Consider the following 20500-nt stretch of genomic DNA (forward strand, 5'->3'; position numbering starts at 1 on the left):
CTAAAATCTTTGAGACACGCACTAGTCCACCACTTTGCAAAAGCTAATCTTCTTTCTGACAAAAAATGTCGTTGTACTGCAGGTATTTTAAGTCATCTTTGAACACGTATATCATCCACTGGATAAGGTGGGTGAAACCAGGGCTGTAGCCCTCGATATATCCAAAGCCTTTGACAAAATCTGGCATGGAGGGCTGCTAATGAAAATCAAATCAAATATTGTATAACTGAACGAATACTAAATATAATTAGATCCTTCTAAAAGAATAGAGCCAGCCAGGTTGTCATTGATGCACGTTTATCCAAGCAGCATAACATTAATGCAGGAGTGCCTCAGGGGGCGATCCTTGGATCACTATTATTATTTTATTAATCAATGACTTCCCCGATAATATTGAGTCCAAGATGAGTATATTTGCTGATGATACAACACTATAACATACATGAGGGAAGAATGGATATACACAAATTCAAAACAATGGCTGAATCATTAGAAAATGACCTCCAGACCATAGTTGAATAGGAACGTAAATAGGTGGTAACATTTAATGCTAGTAAGACTAAGCTGCTCTCCTTTAACAATTACAAGAAACCTCTCCAACCTTCGATATCCATGACAACTAACTCCTTACCTAAGAATTTTTCCTTCAAACTCCTCGGCTTAACATTCACAGGAAATATGAACTGGAATAAATACACTGAGGACATTGCAAAGGCTGCAGCAAGGAAGGTGGGCTTCCTCTATTGTGCTAGAAAACTGTTCACACCTAAGAGTATCCTGTACCTCTACAAGGCCACCATTCTCCCATGCATGGAGTATTGTTGCTGGGCTGGTGCATCTACCACTAGTCTCTCTCTTTTGGATAGGGTCCAAAAAAAAGGTCTCTAATCTAATAGATCCCACTTTGTCAACTAAGCTCCAACCCCTGTCCCATCGCCACAATGTTGCATTCTTGTGCATGTTTTACAAGTATTTTAATGGAATGTGTTCTTATGAACATTGCACCCTCTCAACGTACATGTCCCCAACAAACCCAATTAGCAAAAAAGTCACACCCTTTCACTGTTGAAGTCCCTAAATGTCAGAAAGTTTTCTACTAAAATAGCCTCTTCCCTAGAACAACTAGACTTTGGAATTCTCTTCCTGATGCCTGCTTCCCAAACTGTACTGATATGCAGAAGTTTAAATGTAATGTAAACCAACATCTTAATCTTTGTTACGCATGGTGCCAATTAGTAGCTCCTTAGTCCAATAGGCAATGTGCGTTGTTTGGGGCGAAGATGAGTAAAAAAATACGATATGCTGATAATAAAAAGGATTTTTTTATATCTGCTCAAGATGAAACGATATTGCTATATCTGTAAAATCAAAATAACTGTGTGATTAAACAATATTATCGGAAACTGAGATAATTTAATCCAGCAACTATTATTTCATATTTTATTTATAATTTACTTTAAAATACTACTTGGTGTTTTATACACTCTTATTTGTATTAAAAAGGGTGGAAATTTGTATTAATTCCAGCGTGGAACGATAAAACTGTCGCCCTAGAAAAGACGACATGATTCCATTTCGGTTTGATGAAAATAGTTTTTCTTTTTTTTGTTGCAGACCATCTACTAGTTGGCCAAGAGCGATAGAAACCTTCTATCATGTCTGAAAGTGACACAATGTTCTACAAGTGAGATCGGAGATGTGCCGCTGTACAACTCATGCTCTCTACCAACCAAGTTATGAGAACAGGACCATTGCCAGCACCTCAAAATGCATCGCTGGATTCCCACGAATAACAGGGGTGTTCCCAGGGTGATGAAAACAAAGCTTCCAGACACGTTTTTGGTCCTTGGAGAGGTTTCTAGTGAGGGCCACATCGTGCCACCTCACATCTTTGAAGTCGGCTTGAAAGTCAACACCAAAGTGTACCTAGATGTGTTGAAAGTGTGGTGATCCCCTGGTGCAATCAGGTAGTTGGTGGCAGACCCTGGGTGGGTGTGGCAGCAGGACTCAGTGCCAGCCCGCAAGTTCAAAGAGACTCGGGCTTTGCTTCAGAAGGAGTACTACAACTTTGTACCCTTCTCTCACGGACCACTCCTCATCCGACCTGAACCCACTGGACTACTTGGTTTGATCATACGTCGAGAACATCACCAACATGACCTCCCACAACACCAAAGTCAGGCTGATCACTGCCACCCACTGAGTATTCTCCAAGGTCCCCCCAGCGCTTTTAAAAAAGGCATGCTCCCAGTTCTGGACCCGTATCAAGGTGATGATTGAGGCTGAAAGTGGCTACATTGAATAGATGTCAGCTCTACTACATAATCAAGTTACCTGAATTGATTTTTTCAATAAAAGTTTTTAAATCAATCTATAGTGTTGCTTTCTTTAGGGCGACAATTTTATCGTACCACTGTGTAGTTAACTATTCTAGACTTTTACCCAATTTTGTTTTAAGGTTGAAATAGGTAAAATCTGAATTTGTTTAAGCAAAAGTTTGTACAAATGAATTCCATAGCTTTTGAGTTTAATAAGTGTGAAGAAATCACTGTTCAAGGATTATTTGTTTTTAAAGCAAACTGATTTGGTTGATTTATTTACTCTTGGGATTTGGTTGCCATTATTAATTCCAGAAAAGAGTCGCGCAACTTGAAGAATATGTCCAACAGCATATGCTGTTCCAAGAAACATATCAAAGGTGTGTTGATTGGATGCAAGTCGTCAAAGACAAGTTCACAATCTATTCTGATTTACAAGGAGACAAGCAGACATTGCAGAACAAGCTTGACCGACTTCAGGTATGTCTTGAATGTAAAAAAAGCGGACATCACATGAAAAAAAAAATGGATGAATTTGTTTGTGTTTTCTGCAAGAAATTTTTTTGAAGTTGTTCTGTCCTTTTTAATCGTCTTTAATTTGCATCGTTTGGGTTTCGTGTTCCAGAATATTCTTTCGTCTCGTTAATTTTTGTTATTGTTTGTTTATTTTTTTGCACGGTTGCGTGAAAATGGACTGCATACTGCATATTAATATTATTTTCTTGTAGCTTTGCATTTTTGAATACACAGTCTCTGAAATGTATTGCACCTATTTTGGAAATAAAAAATGTTTAAAAAAATCTATTTTATACTAAACCTCTGATACTCTTGCTTGCTTGTTTGCACGTTGAATGTTTTAGATAGTGAGAAAAAGGGGTGAATAGTACAAGAAGCGGTGGTAGGAGGAAATGGTGGGAATCGTAGTAGCAATAAGTTTCACAGGAGAATAAGGTGATGGTATAAAGAATACAGGGAAATAACTAAAGTAAATGGAGCAATAGTTGCAGCAACAGCAGAAGGGGAGTCAGAGCTCTATAATAGACATGAGGGAAAAACAGAAGCACACATATCTAAGGCAATGACGGTCCTTAGAAAACGACCTCCACTCCTTAATCGAATTGGGTCTTAAATGGGTTGTAATATGTAATGCTACTAAGATTAAGTTTTTTTCCTTTAACAATTATGAGAAGCCGTTGCAACCATTGATAGCTATGACTACTTGAGAGCTCTTTCTTTAAACTCCTCAGTTTTACATTCACAGACAATATGAACTGGAACAAATACATTGAGGACATTGCAATGGTTGCTGCAAAGAAGGTGGGTTCCTTTTACCATGCTAGAAAATTACTGGCACCTGAGAGTATCCTGTACCTCTACAAGGTTACCATTCACCTATGCATTGAGTATTGTTTCCACATCTGGGCTGGTGTCTCTCTTTTAGTTAAGATCCCCGAAAAGTTTTGAATTTAATAGATCCTGCGCTATCAACCAAGCTCTAACCCCTGTCCCATCACCATAATCTTGTATTTTTGTGCCTGTTTTACAGGTATTTTAATGGAATCTGTTCTGATAAACTCATCATACTTATGTCCCCTTGATGTATATAGTTCCAACAAACCTGCTTAGCAACAAAATCACACTCCTTCACTGTAGAGGTCGCCAAATGCTGAAAAGCCTTCTGCTCTGATAGCTTCTTTCCTTGGACTGCTAAACCTTGGAATTCCTTTTCTGTTACCTGTTTCCCTGTTTATACTGACATGCAGAAGTTTAAATGTAATGTAAACTGACATCTCACAGTCTGTTGCATGTGTCCATCTCCATAACGCATCTTATTAAAACTCAACCTCCCACTTTATCCACGGTTCTTTTATGCATCTGGTATAGTCTCATTTGCATAAAGACTGTGAGAGTTTGTGTTACTCACACGTGATCGTTAAGTATAAAAGCAATTGTTAGTCTCCTTTTTTTTTTTCTTGTCAAGTGACCAAACTCTACAAAGCACACACACACTATTCGGGTAAGTTACGATTTTCCCTAGACTTATATAGTCCCCTGTAGACGTGGTTCCAAATAGTAGCCACTTGCCTCCAAGTGGCAAAATGCCTTGTTTGAGTTAAACAAACGTAAAAAAGATAAAAAGTGATGACCTAAAGAAAAAAATGAAAAATTGAAAATTATAAAAAATTGAAAATTATAAAAAATGCTAATATAGAGTTCAATAATTTTCATCCATTAAAATGCCGGATGTGCTTTGTAATATATCTTATTCTTTTAATCTTTATATAATAGTAGCAGGACCTGTGGAAATTTCCCAGTTATATCCTTCAATATTTGCATATTACTGCCATGCATTCTATGGACATCCAGCACGAACGCAGACCCCATTATATCATTGTTCTACCTTTGTTCAAGTTGAAACATACTTATCTAAGTACAGTAGTTAATGTACTTTCAAAATATATATAGTGTTCTAGCTGCAAAACACTTGCAAGAGTTTGTGACCTATTACAATTTTGTGAACGTCCAGTGCGAACTCAGACCCCATGATATTATTGTAGCATCTTGAGACAAAACAGATACTAAACTTTGATCCTATACTAAGTTTGAGGTTCAATACATGTAAAAAATATATACTGATATAAACATGATGAAATGCTATGTCAACATACGGTCAACAATTTATTAGCAGCTGAATCTACTTGGTGTTACCTGGATTGCAGTTAAAGCGTCTTAGTTTTAATTTGTATTTATTTACACATGTTTAAACTTAATGTTGACAACTATTACATATTTCAATTTAAAATGAGTTATCCCCCTTGTTAGTTTCATATTAGCAATCGTATGGGTAAGATTACATATTTTTTTTAATAAATTGTAGCTAGGTACATTATATACTAATCGGCACCCCTGGCGTAACCTGGGAATGAATATGAGCTGCTCTCTCAGTATGTGATCTACCGAGCTGTTTACATTCTAGTATGTTTAGGGTTAGGGTTCATCCCTAAACTATTTAAACCCTGTTTTGGGTAGTTATTGGGTAGATCACATATTGGAATCTCCAAGAAATGTCAGATCACATACTGGATTAGAAATCATCCCATAGATCTCACCATAGGGTTTGGGTTATGGTAATTTAAGGTTATAGTTGTTTGGTTATAGTTAAGATTAAAGTAAATTAAGGTTAGGATTAGGGTTATATTCAATGGGTACATTATGTATTTGAATGTAAACGATTCAATAATTCATATATTTGGTTAGGTAACAATGCAAAAATGTTTTCTATCTCCCAGGCATTACTTCTTCATTTTTAGAGGAGGTAATGTAGTATTTGTTCTGTGGCCATAATATCATCCTGCAAAGAAGAACCTCCTTTTTTTACAATATGCGATATGGCGTGTTGTGTACTTTCTAGTATGGTTAGGGTTTGGAGTCATTTGTAAACTACTTACACCTTGTTTTCCGTAATTAATGGGTAGAGCACGGATATGTTTAAAAATCATTCACGAGATTGGGTTAGGTTTGAGTTAATTGGAGTTATGGTTGGTTAAGGTTAGTTGATTAAGATTGAAGTATGGTAAGGTTAGTAATAATGGATGGATCACATATTGGGTTAGAAAATATTCGGTAGATCCTAATCCTAAGTAATTGACCCTATTATTTTCAATCACAATCAGTTTCAGAACCAAATTATCTAAAAACTAAAAAAAAAAAAAGAGAAAAAAAAACTGTACATTAATTTGTGCTTCTGCTGTGCTTGTATTTGTGATATAATCAAAGAGTTCCGAGATTCTCCAACCCCCATTTTTAATCTAAAAAGAAACCTTCCTCATAAGAAATTAATATTGATACCTTTTGATTCTTTGTAAAACTTTATTTGCAGAAATTTATATTATCTTTGAATAGGCTTTTGTTTACGATTGCATCCTGGGATAGAAAGACACCACATAGTAGAAATTAGCATAAAACTTGTTTTATCACTTGCATTTTTGATGTGCTTGTCTTTGTCTAAAACGTTTCATCATTATAGGATTGGTCGATGTTATGTCAAATTTAATCTTTACTGTCGAGTGTTTTGTTTGTTCAAATGTTTCATGTCACGTTAAAATAAATTTTTTACTTTTTTTCTGTTTGTTTTAAAAAGAAAAGGTAATTACACGAAGTTCAATATATTAACAATAACATTTCGATTTTACAGTAGAGACTTTTAAAAAACGATTGTCATTTTTGCTTGTTTTTTTTTTTAATTTTCTTTATCACATTTTGCCTAAAATTGATTATTAGTTTTAATTGTATTTTTAATTCTGAAATGGAATTGTATATTAAAAAATGTTTTTTAAACTTTTGTTCCTGGATTTTTGAGATAAAGATTGAGAATTTGGATTGTTCGGACCACTGCTCTCATCTTGAATATTATTCACACAACGTTTCGGCCGATGTAACTTTCGATCTTCAAGTGTATCATGGCTGACGGAATGAGAACACTCTACTACCGTGGATTAAATAAAAGGTTCTGTCTGAAATTCCGTGAAAATTCCAGAGTTTGGCTAAAAGATTCTCGAGTTCAACAACATACACTTGAAGAAGGTCGGAGATTACATCGGCCGAAACGTTGCGCGAATAACACTCAAGATGAGAACAGTAGTCCGAAAAATCTAAATAATCTTTCAAATTTATCTTTAATAAAACCTTTGAACTGTTGGCAGCCATGTTTGAAGATTACCATTATTAAATTAAATTTGTTAAATTCCATTAAAAATATGATTTTTTTTTCGTTATCTTTTCTCAACTTTACAGTTTTATATAATTTTTATTTATTTATACAAAGATTATTGGCTACATATATGCATGCATCTTTAGAATTGTAAGGTTTGGCCTGGTGATGTTGCATTTCTAAAGAAATCTCAAACAGAAACATATATGCACATATGTAGCCAATAATGTTTGCATAAACATACTATAATAGCGCTCTGCTTGTCACTAAGTACTTTTTGATAAACAACGAATTTTCAGTGGATTTACAGATACTACAGTGATCCAATCATTATATATATATATATATATATATATATATAGAGAGAGAGAGAGATAGAGTGTAGTTTCAAAAGTAAAGCCTCCTATTTTAACTCAGAAAGTTGAAGAGTTACTAAGACGAAAGTGGTACCATTAAAACGAGCAACCTTTTGTGCTTCAGAATTTATTTTTTATATAGTCACCACCATTCTCGATGAACGATCCCTATGCATGGACGTCAGGAACATGCTTTGTTATACGAGGGTCATTCCAAACGTAAAGCCCCTCCCCAAACAATTCGAACTTTAAATAGGTGTCCTCCAAAGTTACATCAATCAAAATGCTGAGAAAACATCTAAGAACAGTAGTCGAAATAATTCAAATGATACAAATAATTGATTCTAATTAACCGATAGATATATCACTTACAGATTCTACCATGCCAGCTCAGAGTGGACCTGGGTATAGTGGTAACTAAACAGGTGACTATACATTCTCTGAAGCTCCTAAATTGGGGTCACACCATTGAATGCATTTTATAAACATCTCAGGATTTTTAAGCAAAAGCGTTTTTAAAAAATGATAAAAAATCTAAAGGTCCTTCTTTTTTTTTTTTTTTTTTTTTTTTTTTGTAACTTTATCACAGAATTTTCAATTCATGAAAACACCACAAATATGTCTTTTATATTGTTAACAAGTTTTGTTTTTTTTTGTTCTTACTGAAGGAACTTCAGGGAGAATTGAATGCTGTAAAAGAAAAAGTTGACGCCGCTGTTGTGGAAGGTGAGAATACCATTCCCCAGACTGGTCCCAAGGGTCAATCCAAAATCAAATCTGACCTGCAGACAGTGAAGAAAGACTTAGAAACCATGATAACTGACACTTCGGAAAGTCTTGGTGCTGTGTCACAGACTGTAGATAGTTTGAAGTCTTTAGACAATGTCCAAGAGAAATTGTCCCAGTGGCTAAAAGATGCGAAAAGTCGCTTTGCAAACCTTCAGCTGAAATCAACTTTACAAGAGAAGCAGAATCAAGTTCTTGAACTCAAGGTATGGCATTTTATTATTTCACTCTGTTATTTGTTATTCCACGTGCAGCGGAATCTCTTCTTTTAACCAATAATCACATTTACATAATACTAGCAGGGCTACCCGGCGCTGCCTGGGGGAAAAATGTACCATATTTCTATCAAAACATCTTTCTTTTTTCCTTTCCTCACTCCTTTTCTCCATCCAGCCTATTCCTCTTACTGTATCTACACATACAGAAACTCTATTTTTTTTATAGATTCCTCAAACGAGTTGGCTGATATGTGCACATGTGAAAATATCAGCAACAGCCAAAGGATAGATGGCTAGCAAAAATATTAGCAGCAGCAGCTATTAAAGCCGTATGCAAATTAGCAGGTGTGTGCGAGGTTGCATCACAGGGAAAAATACTCCATGTGGTTGAGAGGGAAGCAATGTGTGTTCCGGGAAAAATGAACGTGTAAAGTCGAAGGCGAGAAATGGTTAACATGAAATGGGAGAAAGAAAAATGCTCACCGAGCTATATGGACATGTGGCCCCGTGGTGGTGAGATACTTTTAAGCTGGTGTCGAGATGGTAGGGTTTTGTTAATTTCATGGCAGACGAAATGAGCAGTAAAAAAAAAAAAGTAAAAAGCAGGCATTGTTTGGAAAGTAACGGTAATGTCTTTTGCTAAAACAGAAAAAAAAGCTGAGTCAGATTTTTGATTCCTTGCTTTCCTTTATTTGTTCCTGTGGCGTTACAAGGGAATTAATTCCTTGATTAATAAATCAGTTACTTCCCTTTTAGTTAGTACATAATCTGGCTAGAAAACAAGTACTTCTCTGAAGAAATCAGTTTAGGGTTAAAGAATAGATAATTTTTCATAAATTTTAGATATTATTCATCCAGAACAACACTAATGAAGAAAATACCAACTTTGTGGGTGTTTTTTGTTTGTCATTTTTTTTTCTTACTTTTAATCAGATATACAAACGCCCGTGCACACAGACAACTGGCGTTTATATAATAAATATAAATAAGCAAGTCACCCTGTCCTACATGGATGCTCAATAGATATGGTAACAAAAGTTGTATATATATATAAATCCTTTCACTTAGTGATTTCTGCCACATATTGGCAACAGGCTTAAAGAAGTCACTGCGACAATCAAAGATATACCAAACTATTGTCAGACTTGTTGCTTTGTGCAACTCGGAGTTCTTGCTAACAACAAAGGAAACGGAAATAAAATTCATTGTTAAACCACAATGCTCTGCTGGATTTCGGGAATCACACTGCTTGACCATGCCTGTAATAGTAACATATCTGAAAGTGCTACAACATCGTAGCGATCAAAGGCAAAATGAGTGAATAGCAGCTGAGATGGGTCAGACATGTGCTGTGAGTCAATAACGAAAACCTTGCTCTTAAATTATAAGTACCGAGATGCCATGCGCAAAGATTTCTGTAAAATCAGACTTCACCTGTAATTGTGTGAAGTTCGTTATTACATAACTGGGAATTAATCCAAAGAAAAAGATTGGTTATATGTTAGAAAACAAAATACAAGGTATGTTCAATAAGTTTCCAAACATTTTTGTATGCGCACTTTTATTGATAGTACACACATGAAACTCTAGTTCCCTTTGAAGTAATCTCCTCCGGCTGCAATGCACTTGTTGTACCGTTCCAACAATTTCTGGAAGGCTCCATGGAAGTCCTCTTGTATGAGTGTGTCGATGACTCTCGTCACAACCTCTTTCATCTCCTCGTTTCATAACGACAACATCTAAGGTTTTTCTTGAGCGTAAGAAATAAGCAAAAGTCACAGGAAGCAAAATCTGGAGTATAGGGAGGGTGAGGAACTGTCTTGATGCTCATCTTCATCAAATAGTTTGTGACAAGGATGGAGTTGTGAGCTGGTACATTCGCACAAATCTTCCACATCTTCAGTTCTTCGCAAATAATTGTGTGTACAGTTCCCACACTGACATCAAACTGTGCACTTATTGTCTCTATAGACGCACAACGATGCTTGTCCGTGAAATTCTTTATTTCGCCAATCACTTCTGGTGTTCTGACTTCCTTACTCCTCCCCCACCTCACAGATTTATACAGATGGAGGATTGCATTGGCAGTGAGATATCTACTGGAGCGGTAGAGTGATCTAACCATTTTTCCAGCAACCTTGGCAACAGATTTGATGTATTTCTTTCATTTCAGATCAGGAGATTATTACTTTAAAGCGAGATATTTACTTATGCCATTCGTGGAGATTTCCGGATTGGTCAGAATAAGGTGTCCGTTGACCCTCCACCCTTTCTTCTACCCTCTCTTTTGTTCTCTCTCTCTCTCTCTCTCTCTCTCTCTCTCTCTCTCTCTCTCTCTCTCTTTCCATCTCTAATGCATTTTCGGGAGTCCACAACCTCACAGATAAAAACTTGTGTGAACTTTGTCTTCTGACATTTAACAAACCAGTTTGTCCGATCAAATATTCCTATTAATGAAAATAAGAACAAAGTTAACAAACATCTTACTGCACAACTCCCCACTTAAAATACCCCCATGAATCTGTCACCTAATCAGGGTAGTCCCTTATGTCTCAATGGTAATATGTCTGTTTGGCGTGAATCATCGTTGGTTGCGGCTCCCACTCGTGTCCGAGTATTGGGTCCCGTCTTTGTCACTAGTCTCCTAGAATTTGGGGTGGATGTTTATATATGATATGGCTGCTAAGTTCGAACCTATGGTGGAAGAGTTGTAGACAGTGTTCACAAGTGAGGGGAGTGGGGACGGGTTTGTTCTCGTCGCTCTCTTGTTCTTCTCCCCCCCCCCAGCCTCTACATTCTCTCTCATCTTCTCCTCAAAGTCCACAGTGCCATACCAGACAGCGATTAGTTCAAGACTGTGCGAACTGCATTTATCTAAATTTGCCTTTTAATTTGTTCCACTTTTTGTCAAGTCTAATACACATGTTGTACGCATAAAAATGACTTTACAATAATACAGCATGGCTACCTTTGCTATGCGGTGTTAACGTCTTTCTCTTTTTGATAAAAATATTGTTGCATTAAAACAAAATGTTTTTACATTATAATAACTACATTAGTGAAATACATAACTACATACAATATTACTACAACTATTATTGTATTAATGAGTAAGAATGTCTTTAGAAAATGTTTGGAAAGCATTTAGTACAGAATATATTCTTATACATAGATGTTTTAAAACTGTATTCCAATACACTGCACGTCTTAACCTTATCGCATCGTATGCCGGTATACAGGGTTAGCGTCATAACATCATAAAAACAGATGCTCAGTAAACAGTGTTGCCAATTTAGTGGTTTTCCTGCTAGATCTGGAGATTTAATTATAGTTGATAAATTTTGGATCTAGCAGCTAGTGTGTTTTATTTTTATTATTATTATTTATTTTTTTGGGGGGAGGGTCTCTAAACTGTGGAGAGTTCGTTTGCCAGTTAAGTTTGAAGAATTTCAAACCAAAAAACATTAATTAGTTTCGAGGCTATGCAAACAATATTACTGTATAACTGAGTAAAAGTGTCTTTGAAATGTCTGGGAAGCATTTAGTACAGTATATAACAATAATATGCAAACAATATTACTGTATTACTGAGTAAAAGTGTCTTTGAAATGTCTGGGAAGCATTTAGTACAGTATATAACAATAATATGCAAACAATATTACTGTATTACTGAGTAAAAGTGTCTTTGAAATGTCTGGGAAGCATTTAGTACAGTATATAACAATAATATGCAAACAATATTACTGTATTACTGAGTAAAAGTGTCTTTGAAATGTCTGGGAAGCATTTAGTACAGTATATAACAATAATATGCAAACAATATTACTGTATTACTGAGTAAAAGTGTCTTTGAAATGTCTGGGAAGCATTTAGTACAGTATATAACAATAATATGCAAACAATATTACTGTATTACTGAGTAAAAGTGTCTTTGAAATGTCTGGGAAGCATTTAGTACAGTATATAACAATAATATGCAAACAATATTACTGTATTACTGAGTAAAAGTGTCTTTGAAATGTCTGGGAAGCATTTAGTACAGTATATAACAATAATATGCAAACAATATTACTGTATTACTGAGTAAAAGTGTCTTTGGAATGTCTGGGAAGCATTTAGTACAGTATATAACAATAATATGCAAACAATATTACTGTATTACTGAGTAAAAGTGTCTTTGAAATGTCTGGGAAGCATTTAGTACAGTATATAACAATAATATGCAAACAATATTACTGTATAACTGAGTAAAAGTGTCTTTGAAATGTCTGGGAAGCATTTAGTACAGTATATAACAATAATATGCAAACAATATTACTGTATTACTGAGTAAAAGTGTCTTTGAAATGTCTGGGAAGCATTTAGTACAGTATATAACAATAATATGCAAACAATATTACTGTATTACTGAGTAAAAGTGTCTTTGAAATGTCTGGGAAGCATTTAGTACAGTATATAACAATAATATGCAAACAATATTACTGTATTACTGAGTAAAAGTGTCTTTGAAATGTCTGGGAAGCATTTAGTACAGTATATAACAATAATATGCAAACAATATTTCTGTATTACTGAGTAAAAGTGTCTTTGAAATGTCTGGGAAGCATTTAGTACAGTATATAACAATAATATGCAAACAATATTACTGTATTACTGAGTAAAAGTGTCTTTGAAATGTCTGGGAAGCATTTAGTACAGTATATAACAATAATATGCAAACAATATTACTGTATTACTGAGTAAAAGTGTCTTTGAAATGTCTGGGAAGCATTTAGTACAGTATATAACAATAATATGCAAACAATATTTCTGTATTACTGAGTAAAAGTGTCTTTGAAATGTCTGGGAAGCATTTAGTACAGTATATAACAATAATATGCAAACAATATTACTGTATTACTGAGTAAAAGTGTCTTTGAAATGTCTGGGAAGCATTTAGTACAGTATATAACAATAATATGCAAACAATATTTCTGTATTACTGAGTAAAAGTGTCTTTGAAATGTCTGGGAAGCATTTAGTACAGTATATAACAATAATATGCAAACAATATTACTGTATTACTGAGTAAAAGTGTCTTTGAAATGTCTGGGAAGCATTTAGTACAGTATATAACAATAATATGCAAACAATATTACTGTATTACTGAGTAAAAGTGTCTTTGAAATGTCTGGGAAGCATTTAGTACAGTATATAACAATAATATGCAAACAATATTACTGTATTACTGAGTAAAAGTGTCTTTGAAATGTCTGGGAAGCATTTAGTACAGTATATAACAATAATATGCAAACAATATTTCTGTATTACTGAGTAAAAGTGTCTTTGAAATGTCTGGGAAGCATTTAGTACAGTATATAACAATAATATGCAAACAATATTACTGTATTACTGAGTAAAAGTGTCTTTGAAATGTCTGGGAAGCATTTAGTACAGTATATAACAATAATATGCAAACAATATTTCTGTATTACTGAGTAAAAGTGTCTTTGAAATGTCTGGGAAGCATTTAGTACAGTATATAACAATAATATGCAAACAATATTACTGTATTACTGAGTAAAAGTGTCTTTGAAATGTCTGGGAAGCATTTAGTACAGTATATAACAATAATATGCAAACAATATTTCTGTATTACTGAGTAAAAGTGTCTTTGAAATGTCTGGGAAGCATTTAGTACAGTATATAACAATAATATGCAAACAATATTACTGTATTACTGAGTAAAAGTGTCTTTGAAATGTCTGGGAAGCATTTAGTACAGTATATAACAATAATATGCAAACAATATTACTGTATTACTGAGTAAAAGTGTCTTTGAAATGTCTGGGAAGCATTTAGTACAGTATATAACAATAATATGCAAACAATATTACTGTATTACTGAGTAAAAGTGTCTTTGAAATGTCTGGGAAGCATTTAGTACAGTATATAACAATAATATGCAAACAATATTACTGTATTACTGAGTAAAAGTGTCTTTGAAATGTCTGGGAAGCATTTAGTACAGTATATAACAATAATATGCAAACAATATTACTGTATTACTGAGTAAAAGTGTCTTTGAAATGTCTGGGAAGCATTTAGTACAGTATATAACAATAATATGCAAACAATATTACTGTATTACTGAGTAAAAGTGTCTTTGAAATGTCTGGGAAGCATTTAGTACAGTATATAACAATAATATGCAAACAATATTACTGTATTACTGAGTAAAAGTGTCTTTGAAATGTCTGGGAAGCATTTAGTACAGTATATAACAATAATATGCAAACAATATTACTGTATTACTGAGTAAAAGTGTCTTTGAAATGTCTGGGAAGCATTTAGTACAGTATATAACAATAATATGCAAACAATATTACTGTATTACTGAGTAAAAGTGTCTTTGAAATGTCTGGGAAGCATTTAGTACAGTATATAACAATAATATGCAAACAATATTACTGTATTACTGAGTAAAAGTGTCTTTGAAATGTCTGGGAAGCATTTAGTACAGTATATAACAATAATATGCAAACAATATTACTGTATTACTGAGTAAAAGTGTCTTTGAAATGTCTGGGAAGCATTTAGTACAGTATATAACAATAATATGCAAACAATATTACTGTATTACTGAGTAAAAGTGTCTTTGAAATGCCTGGGAAGCATTTAGTACAGTATATAACAATAATATGCAAACAATATTACTGTATTACTGAGTAAAAGTGTCTTTGAAATGTCTGGGAAGCATTTAGTACAGTATATAACAATAATATGCAAACAATATTACTGTATTACTGAGTAAAAGTGTCTTTGAAATGTCTGGGAAGCATTTAGTACAGTATATAACAATAATATGCAAACAATATTACTGTATTACTGAGTAAAAGTGTCTTTGAAATGCCTGGAAAGCATTTAGTACAGTATATAACAATAATATGCAAACAATATTACTGTATTACTGAGTAAAAGTGTCTTTGAAATGTCTGGGAAGCATTTAGTACAGTATATAACAATAATATGCAAACAATATTACTGTATTACTGAGTAAAAGTGTCTTTGAAATGTCTGGGAAGCATTTAGTACAGTATATAACAATAATATGCAAACAATATTACTGTATTACTGAGTAAAAGTGTCTTTGAAATGCCTGGGAAGCATTTAGTACAGTATATAACAATAATATGCAAACAATATTACTGTATTACTGAGTAAAAGTGTCTTTGAAATGTCTGGGAAGCATTTAGTACAGTATATAACAATAATATGCAAACAATATTACTGTATTACTGAGTAAAAGTGTCTTTGAAATGTCTGGGAAGCATTTAGTACAGTATATAACAATAATATGCAAACAATATTACTGTATTACTGAGTAAAAGTGTCTTTGAAATGTCTGGGAAGCATTTAGTACAGTATATAACAATAATATGCAAACAATATTACTGTATTACTGAGTAAAAGTGTCTTTGAAATGTCTGGGAAGCATTTAGTACAGTATATAACAATAATATGCAAACAATATTACTGTATTACTGAGTAAAAGTGTCTTTGAAATGTCTGGGAAGCATTTAGTACAGTATATAATCTCTAAGACTTTGACAAAAGAATATTCTTTTCACTATTTTGACTCGAGTATACATCAGTTAATATCTTTTTCTTTAAACTATGACAATTTTTTTTGCTAGTAAAATTTAGAGAAATTTTAAACCGAAAAAAGACTGTTCTCCTTTGCCTATTATTCTTTTTGATAAAAATATTGTTGCATTAAAAAAATTAAAATGTATTCACATTATCATAACTACATAAGTGAAATACATAATTGCATGCAATCTATATATCTATAAAAGTAAAAATGTCTGTGTGTGTTTGTCTGTCTACATTTCACTACCAAATAACTCTGTCAATTTTCGGTCTACAGACTCGAAATTTAGCATACGGAGTATTGAGATTTGGGAAAATCTTTTTAATCGATTTTCAGCCAAAAAATTCTGCTGTGAAGGGGTCAAAGTTCAACGATTTAACCTTTGAAAACTCTACCAAACTCCTCCGCCAATTTTGTGTCTATACACTTGAAATTTAAGATATAGGTTACTTGGACATTGATCTAACTTCATAATTTGATTTGAGCCCAAAACAAAAAATGCTAAGGATCATAATTAAGGTCAAAATTAAAAAAAAAATTTCCCCTCTGCCGTCTCTACCAAATTACTCAGCCAATTTTTGGTCTAAACATTTGAAATTTTACAAGAAGTTTATTCAGACACAGGGCGAGCTTTTTAATCGGGTTTTAGCCGAAAAGTTGGCTGGCTAGAAGTCAAAATTCCAAACTATTAAGCCAATTTTGGGTCTAAACAATTGAAATTTTACATAAAGGGTATTCAAACATGCAGCAAGCTTTTTAATTAGTTTTGGGGCGAAAATTTGGCTGCCAAGAAGTCAGAGTTGAAAGAGTTGACCTTTGTAGGTTCTACCAAATCCTTCCGCCAATTTTGGGTCTAAACACTTGAAATTTTAGATGTAGGTTACTTGGACATGGGTCAAACATTTTAATTTGATTCGAGCCCAAAACAATAAATGTTAAGGGGTCAAAATTGGGGTCAGTTTTTAAAAAATTTGACCCCTGCTGTTTCTTAACTTTTCTCTATGGTAGTTAAGGAAGCCTATTATATAGAAAGGCATTACGGTACATATGCAGACTTTTTAATATATACATATGCACATTGAATCTAAGCGATTTTGACAGTGGACTCTCAGTAGAAGATAGAAAAAGAATAGAAGATAGAAGAAGAATAGAAGAAGAAAAATAGGAGATAGATAGAAAGAGAAGAAATTAAGAGAGTCTTTAGAAAATGTTTGGAAAGTATTTAGTACCTTATATAATCTTATACATAAACGTGTTAAACTGTATTCCAATATTTGCGTTAGAAATCTGTAAAACTAAATGAATAATTGTTTCTTTTCAGAATTGTATTTTATAACACGTTTTTTTAAAAGCTTTTAATCTTCAAAAGAAAAAATATCTTGAAATACGTTTATTATTTGTTATTATTTTTACAACCATTTCCATTTTTATTGTTTGACAGGAATTGGAAGATGAAATAAGTTCCAAGAAAGATGAATTTGATGATCTTAATAGCAAAATTGGAAGCCTAAAAGGCAAAGAGAAAAAATTAATGGCAGCCGGAAAACAATTATTGAGCAAATACAAATCTCTTTGTAAACACATCAAGGTAAGTTTTCAAATACAATTTTTGCTTTGCTTATTTTATGGAAGTACATTTGTAAGGTTTTTTTCTTTTCAATGTTAAAATGTTAAAACTGTTTAAATGTTAACAATTTAACCTGTTGAGGCTCACTACTTATTTTGGTCGCATGAAATTGAAAATAACAAAAGTAAATTACCCAAGTAAAAACTAGCGTCCACAAGAAGTAAATATAATGGAATTTCACTTATGAAATTTACAAAAGTTAAATATGTAGATAAAATTTTGATTTTGTTATGGTTAAGCTAACAATTTATTGGGTAAACTCGACACTCTGTTATGAAAAGTTCCAAGTCCAAAACTCGACACTCTTTCAAGTTGAGTTACACACGACGTTACATCTTCCAACTCGTCCCCGTTTTTATTTACCTATCTTGTTTACATAGAAATGGCGATCGTCTACATCACTCACGTGACCATCAACCATAAAACAAACTGGATGTCGCCATTTTAGCCTTTCTTTATTTTTTGTGACACGATGAATCTTTAAAATATTTTGAAACAAAAAAAATACACCTTTTCTTAGAATTAGTGTCCCAAATTATCGCACGAAAAGTAAAAGTAGAGTTACCTCCCTTAGACGAATCAGTTTTCTTCATGATTGCCTGGCATAATCGTTGAACATTTTCTATCAATTCTCCCTGGCAATGACAATTAATTTTACAGAAAATGAAACAATTTTCTTTTTCAATCATCCTTGTCGGACATTTCTTATTTCCCAAATAGTAATACCACACATGTAATAATCACTGTTGAATTGTTATTAAATAAAATAATACATATTCTCCCGCCCCATTTACAGACAAAACTTGGTACTAGTGCAGAGAGTGACACGGACGTAAATAATAACGTTATTATTTTAAAGGCCATTCTTAACATGGGGAGGGGAGTGTTTTGTACCTATTCTATACTTCAACCTTACAATTGAATAAAAAAAAAAATAAACATATCATAAACTTTAATTAAACTTGGAAATACGATTTAAACAAAATCACTCTCTGCACTAGCACCCAAAACTTTAAACTAATAATGGCGGCATCGAAAACGGAATTGTTTGTTATTATAGCCAGACAACGGATATGAAGATGTCAAAAGCTGCTTGTTTTTTTTCCTCCAGATTGTCGACATAAGATTATAATTTAATTTGGCAAAAAAAAAAAAAAAAAAAAAAAAAAAATAGCGAAAAGATTTATTCGACTTCATTATTTTAGGTTCGAAGGAAGGCCATTACGATTTCTGTGAACTGACAAGATATCCTATTGTTGAAATAACAAATCACAAAAAGGATTTGGAAATATAATTGTGCTTAGATACTGTCGGTGAAATTGTTGGGATTGATCTGAAATGTTCAAGTGTTTTTAAAAAACGATTAACATCTCACTGAACGATAAATATGTGAGGGGGGGGACACATATGACATCGAACAATCGACATTTTCTTGTCATCACGTCAGTTCTGTCATACGCCTACAACTACGTCCGTGCTTTAGAAACGCTCGGCGCATAACATGTCATTCCAGCTAGCAGTGTCAAGCCAGCTGCGGCATGGTCAACAGGTCGGACTGCTAACTTCTCAATACCAAACTTAGAATAAAAAATATAAATGTAATCCATTTGTTTGTATTTTTCTTGGGACAATACTCTGATTTATAACGAGTTTCCATTAGTTTTTTAATTTTTTATCTCAATTCAAACAATGTAGTAATATTCTTCAGGAATATATTTCTTTTAGTTATTTAAAGAATATTTAAATGACTGGGACAATTGTTTTTACGAAATCAGTTTTCTTTTCTTGATAGCACAAATCTTGAGATTTATTTTAAAAAGAAATATTACTATTAACATCAAATTATACTGAATGCACCATGGAATTTCCATGTTGTCTTGTGCTAGTACAAATTACGGTACTATCAATCATGAAAGATGCAAATACTTTTTGTTTCAAACTGTGACACAATTATAAGCTCCCTTTTGTGGAACTGGGGCTTCCGCTTTATAAACCTTGTACCAAACTTGTCCTGTACTCACCGGGAGATATGCAGAGACAGGTTGCTGCAGATATTTCAAAATGTTACAAAACAATAAAATGTTTTTTCAACGAATTTATTTGATATAACAAAAAAAATTTTTATTTAATATAACAACAAATTTTTTTTTATTTAATATAACAAAAAAAAAAATTTTTTACGTGAATAGAAATAGGTTTGTATTACTGTACACATAGATTCGAAAAAGTTGTCCAAAAAACAAATATAGTAACAAATAAATATTATCGAAGGCAAGATAAGTTACTTTTCTACTTAACTGGGTAATTTTTTAGTGCTTTTATTTAATATAACGTGTTTATTCGGCTCGAAAAACAGACAGTATTTACCGATGTATTTGAAAAATGCAAATAGCGGCGGACTCTGTTAAATACATAAGTTTTGGAGAATGAGTTAAAACTAAAAAAACTATACAAAATAGTTAGAAACCCATTCAATATATGTGACCGTAACATAGGCTGAAATATATTCGGTGGGTTTCTTACAGTATTTTGTATATTTTTTTAGTTTTAACTCAGTTTCCCAAACTTACGTATTCAATACAGAGTCCGCCGCCGTTATTTGTTATATATTTGTTTTTTGACAACTTTTTCGAATCTATGCGTATAGTAATAAAAACCCAGATAAATTTATTAAGATGCGACTTTTTTTTTTTTTTTTTCAAAGGGTTAAATGTCATGATTACCAGTAGCGTGGTGTTTCTTAAACAAAACATTCGAGTAACTAAAAATGTAACAAAACAATACAATTATCGGTAATTGTGCATAAAACCAGACCCTAATTTTCAAAAACGCTGGAAGCTGTCAATTGAGA

The 20500-nt window shown here is 33.2% G+C and overlaps 1 protein-coding gene across 3 annotated transcripts in view; it reads left to right on the plus strand.

Annotated features, from left to right (window-relative positions):
• Positions 1-20500, plus strand: part of LOC145294135 (nesprin-1-like) — a 1091614-nt gene that overhangs the window by 435616 nt on the left and 635498 nt on the right. The window contains exons 42-44 of one of the 3 annotated variants that reach the window (XM_080141241.1): positions 2634-2798; positions 8054-8377; positions 17464-17610. The exons of 1 other annotated variant lie outside the window; for it this stretch is intronic. In XM_080141241.1, the coding sequence (XP_079997367.1) occupies positions 2634-2798; positions 8054-8377; positions 17464-17610 (636 nt within the window). The remainder of the gene's footprint in view (positions 1-2633; positions 2799-8053; positions 8378-17463; positions 17611-20500) is intronic. One more of the 3 variants, XM_080141242.1, reaches the window with a different exon arrangement.

This window comes from Euprymna scolopes, chromosome 15 (genome assembly GCF_053919585.1).
Source record: "Euprymna scolopes isolate OS-2025 chromosome 15, ASM5391958v1, whole genome shotgun sequence".
Classification (NCBI taxonomy): domain Eukaryota; kingdom Metazoa; phylum Mollusca; class Cephalopoda; order Sepiida; family Sepiolidae; genus Euprymna; species Euprymna scolopes.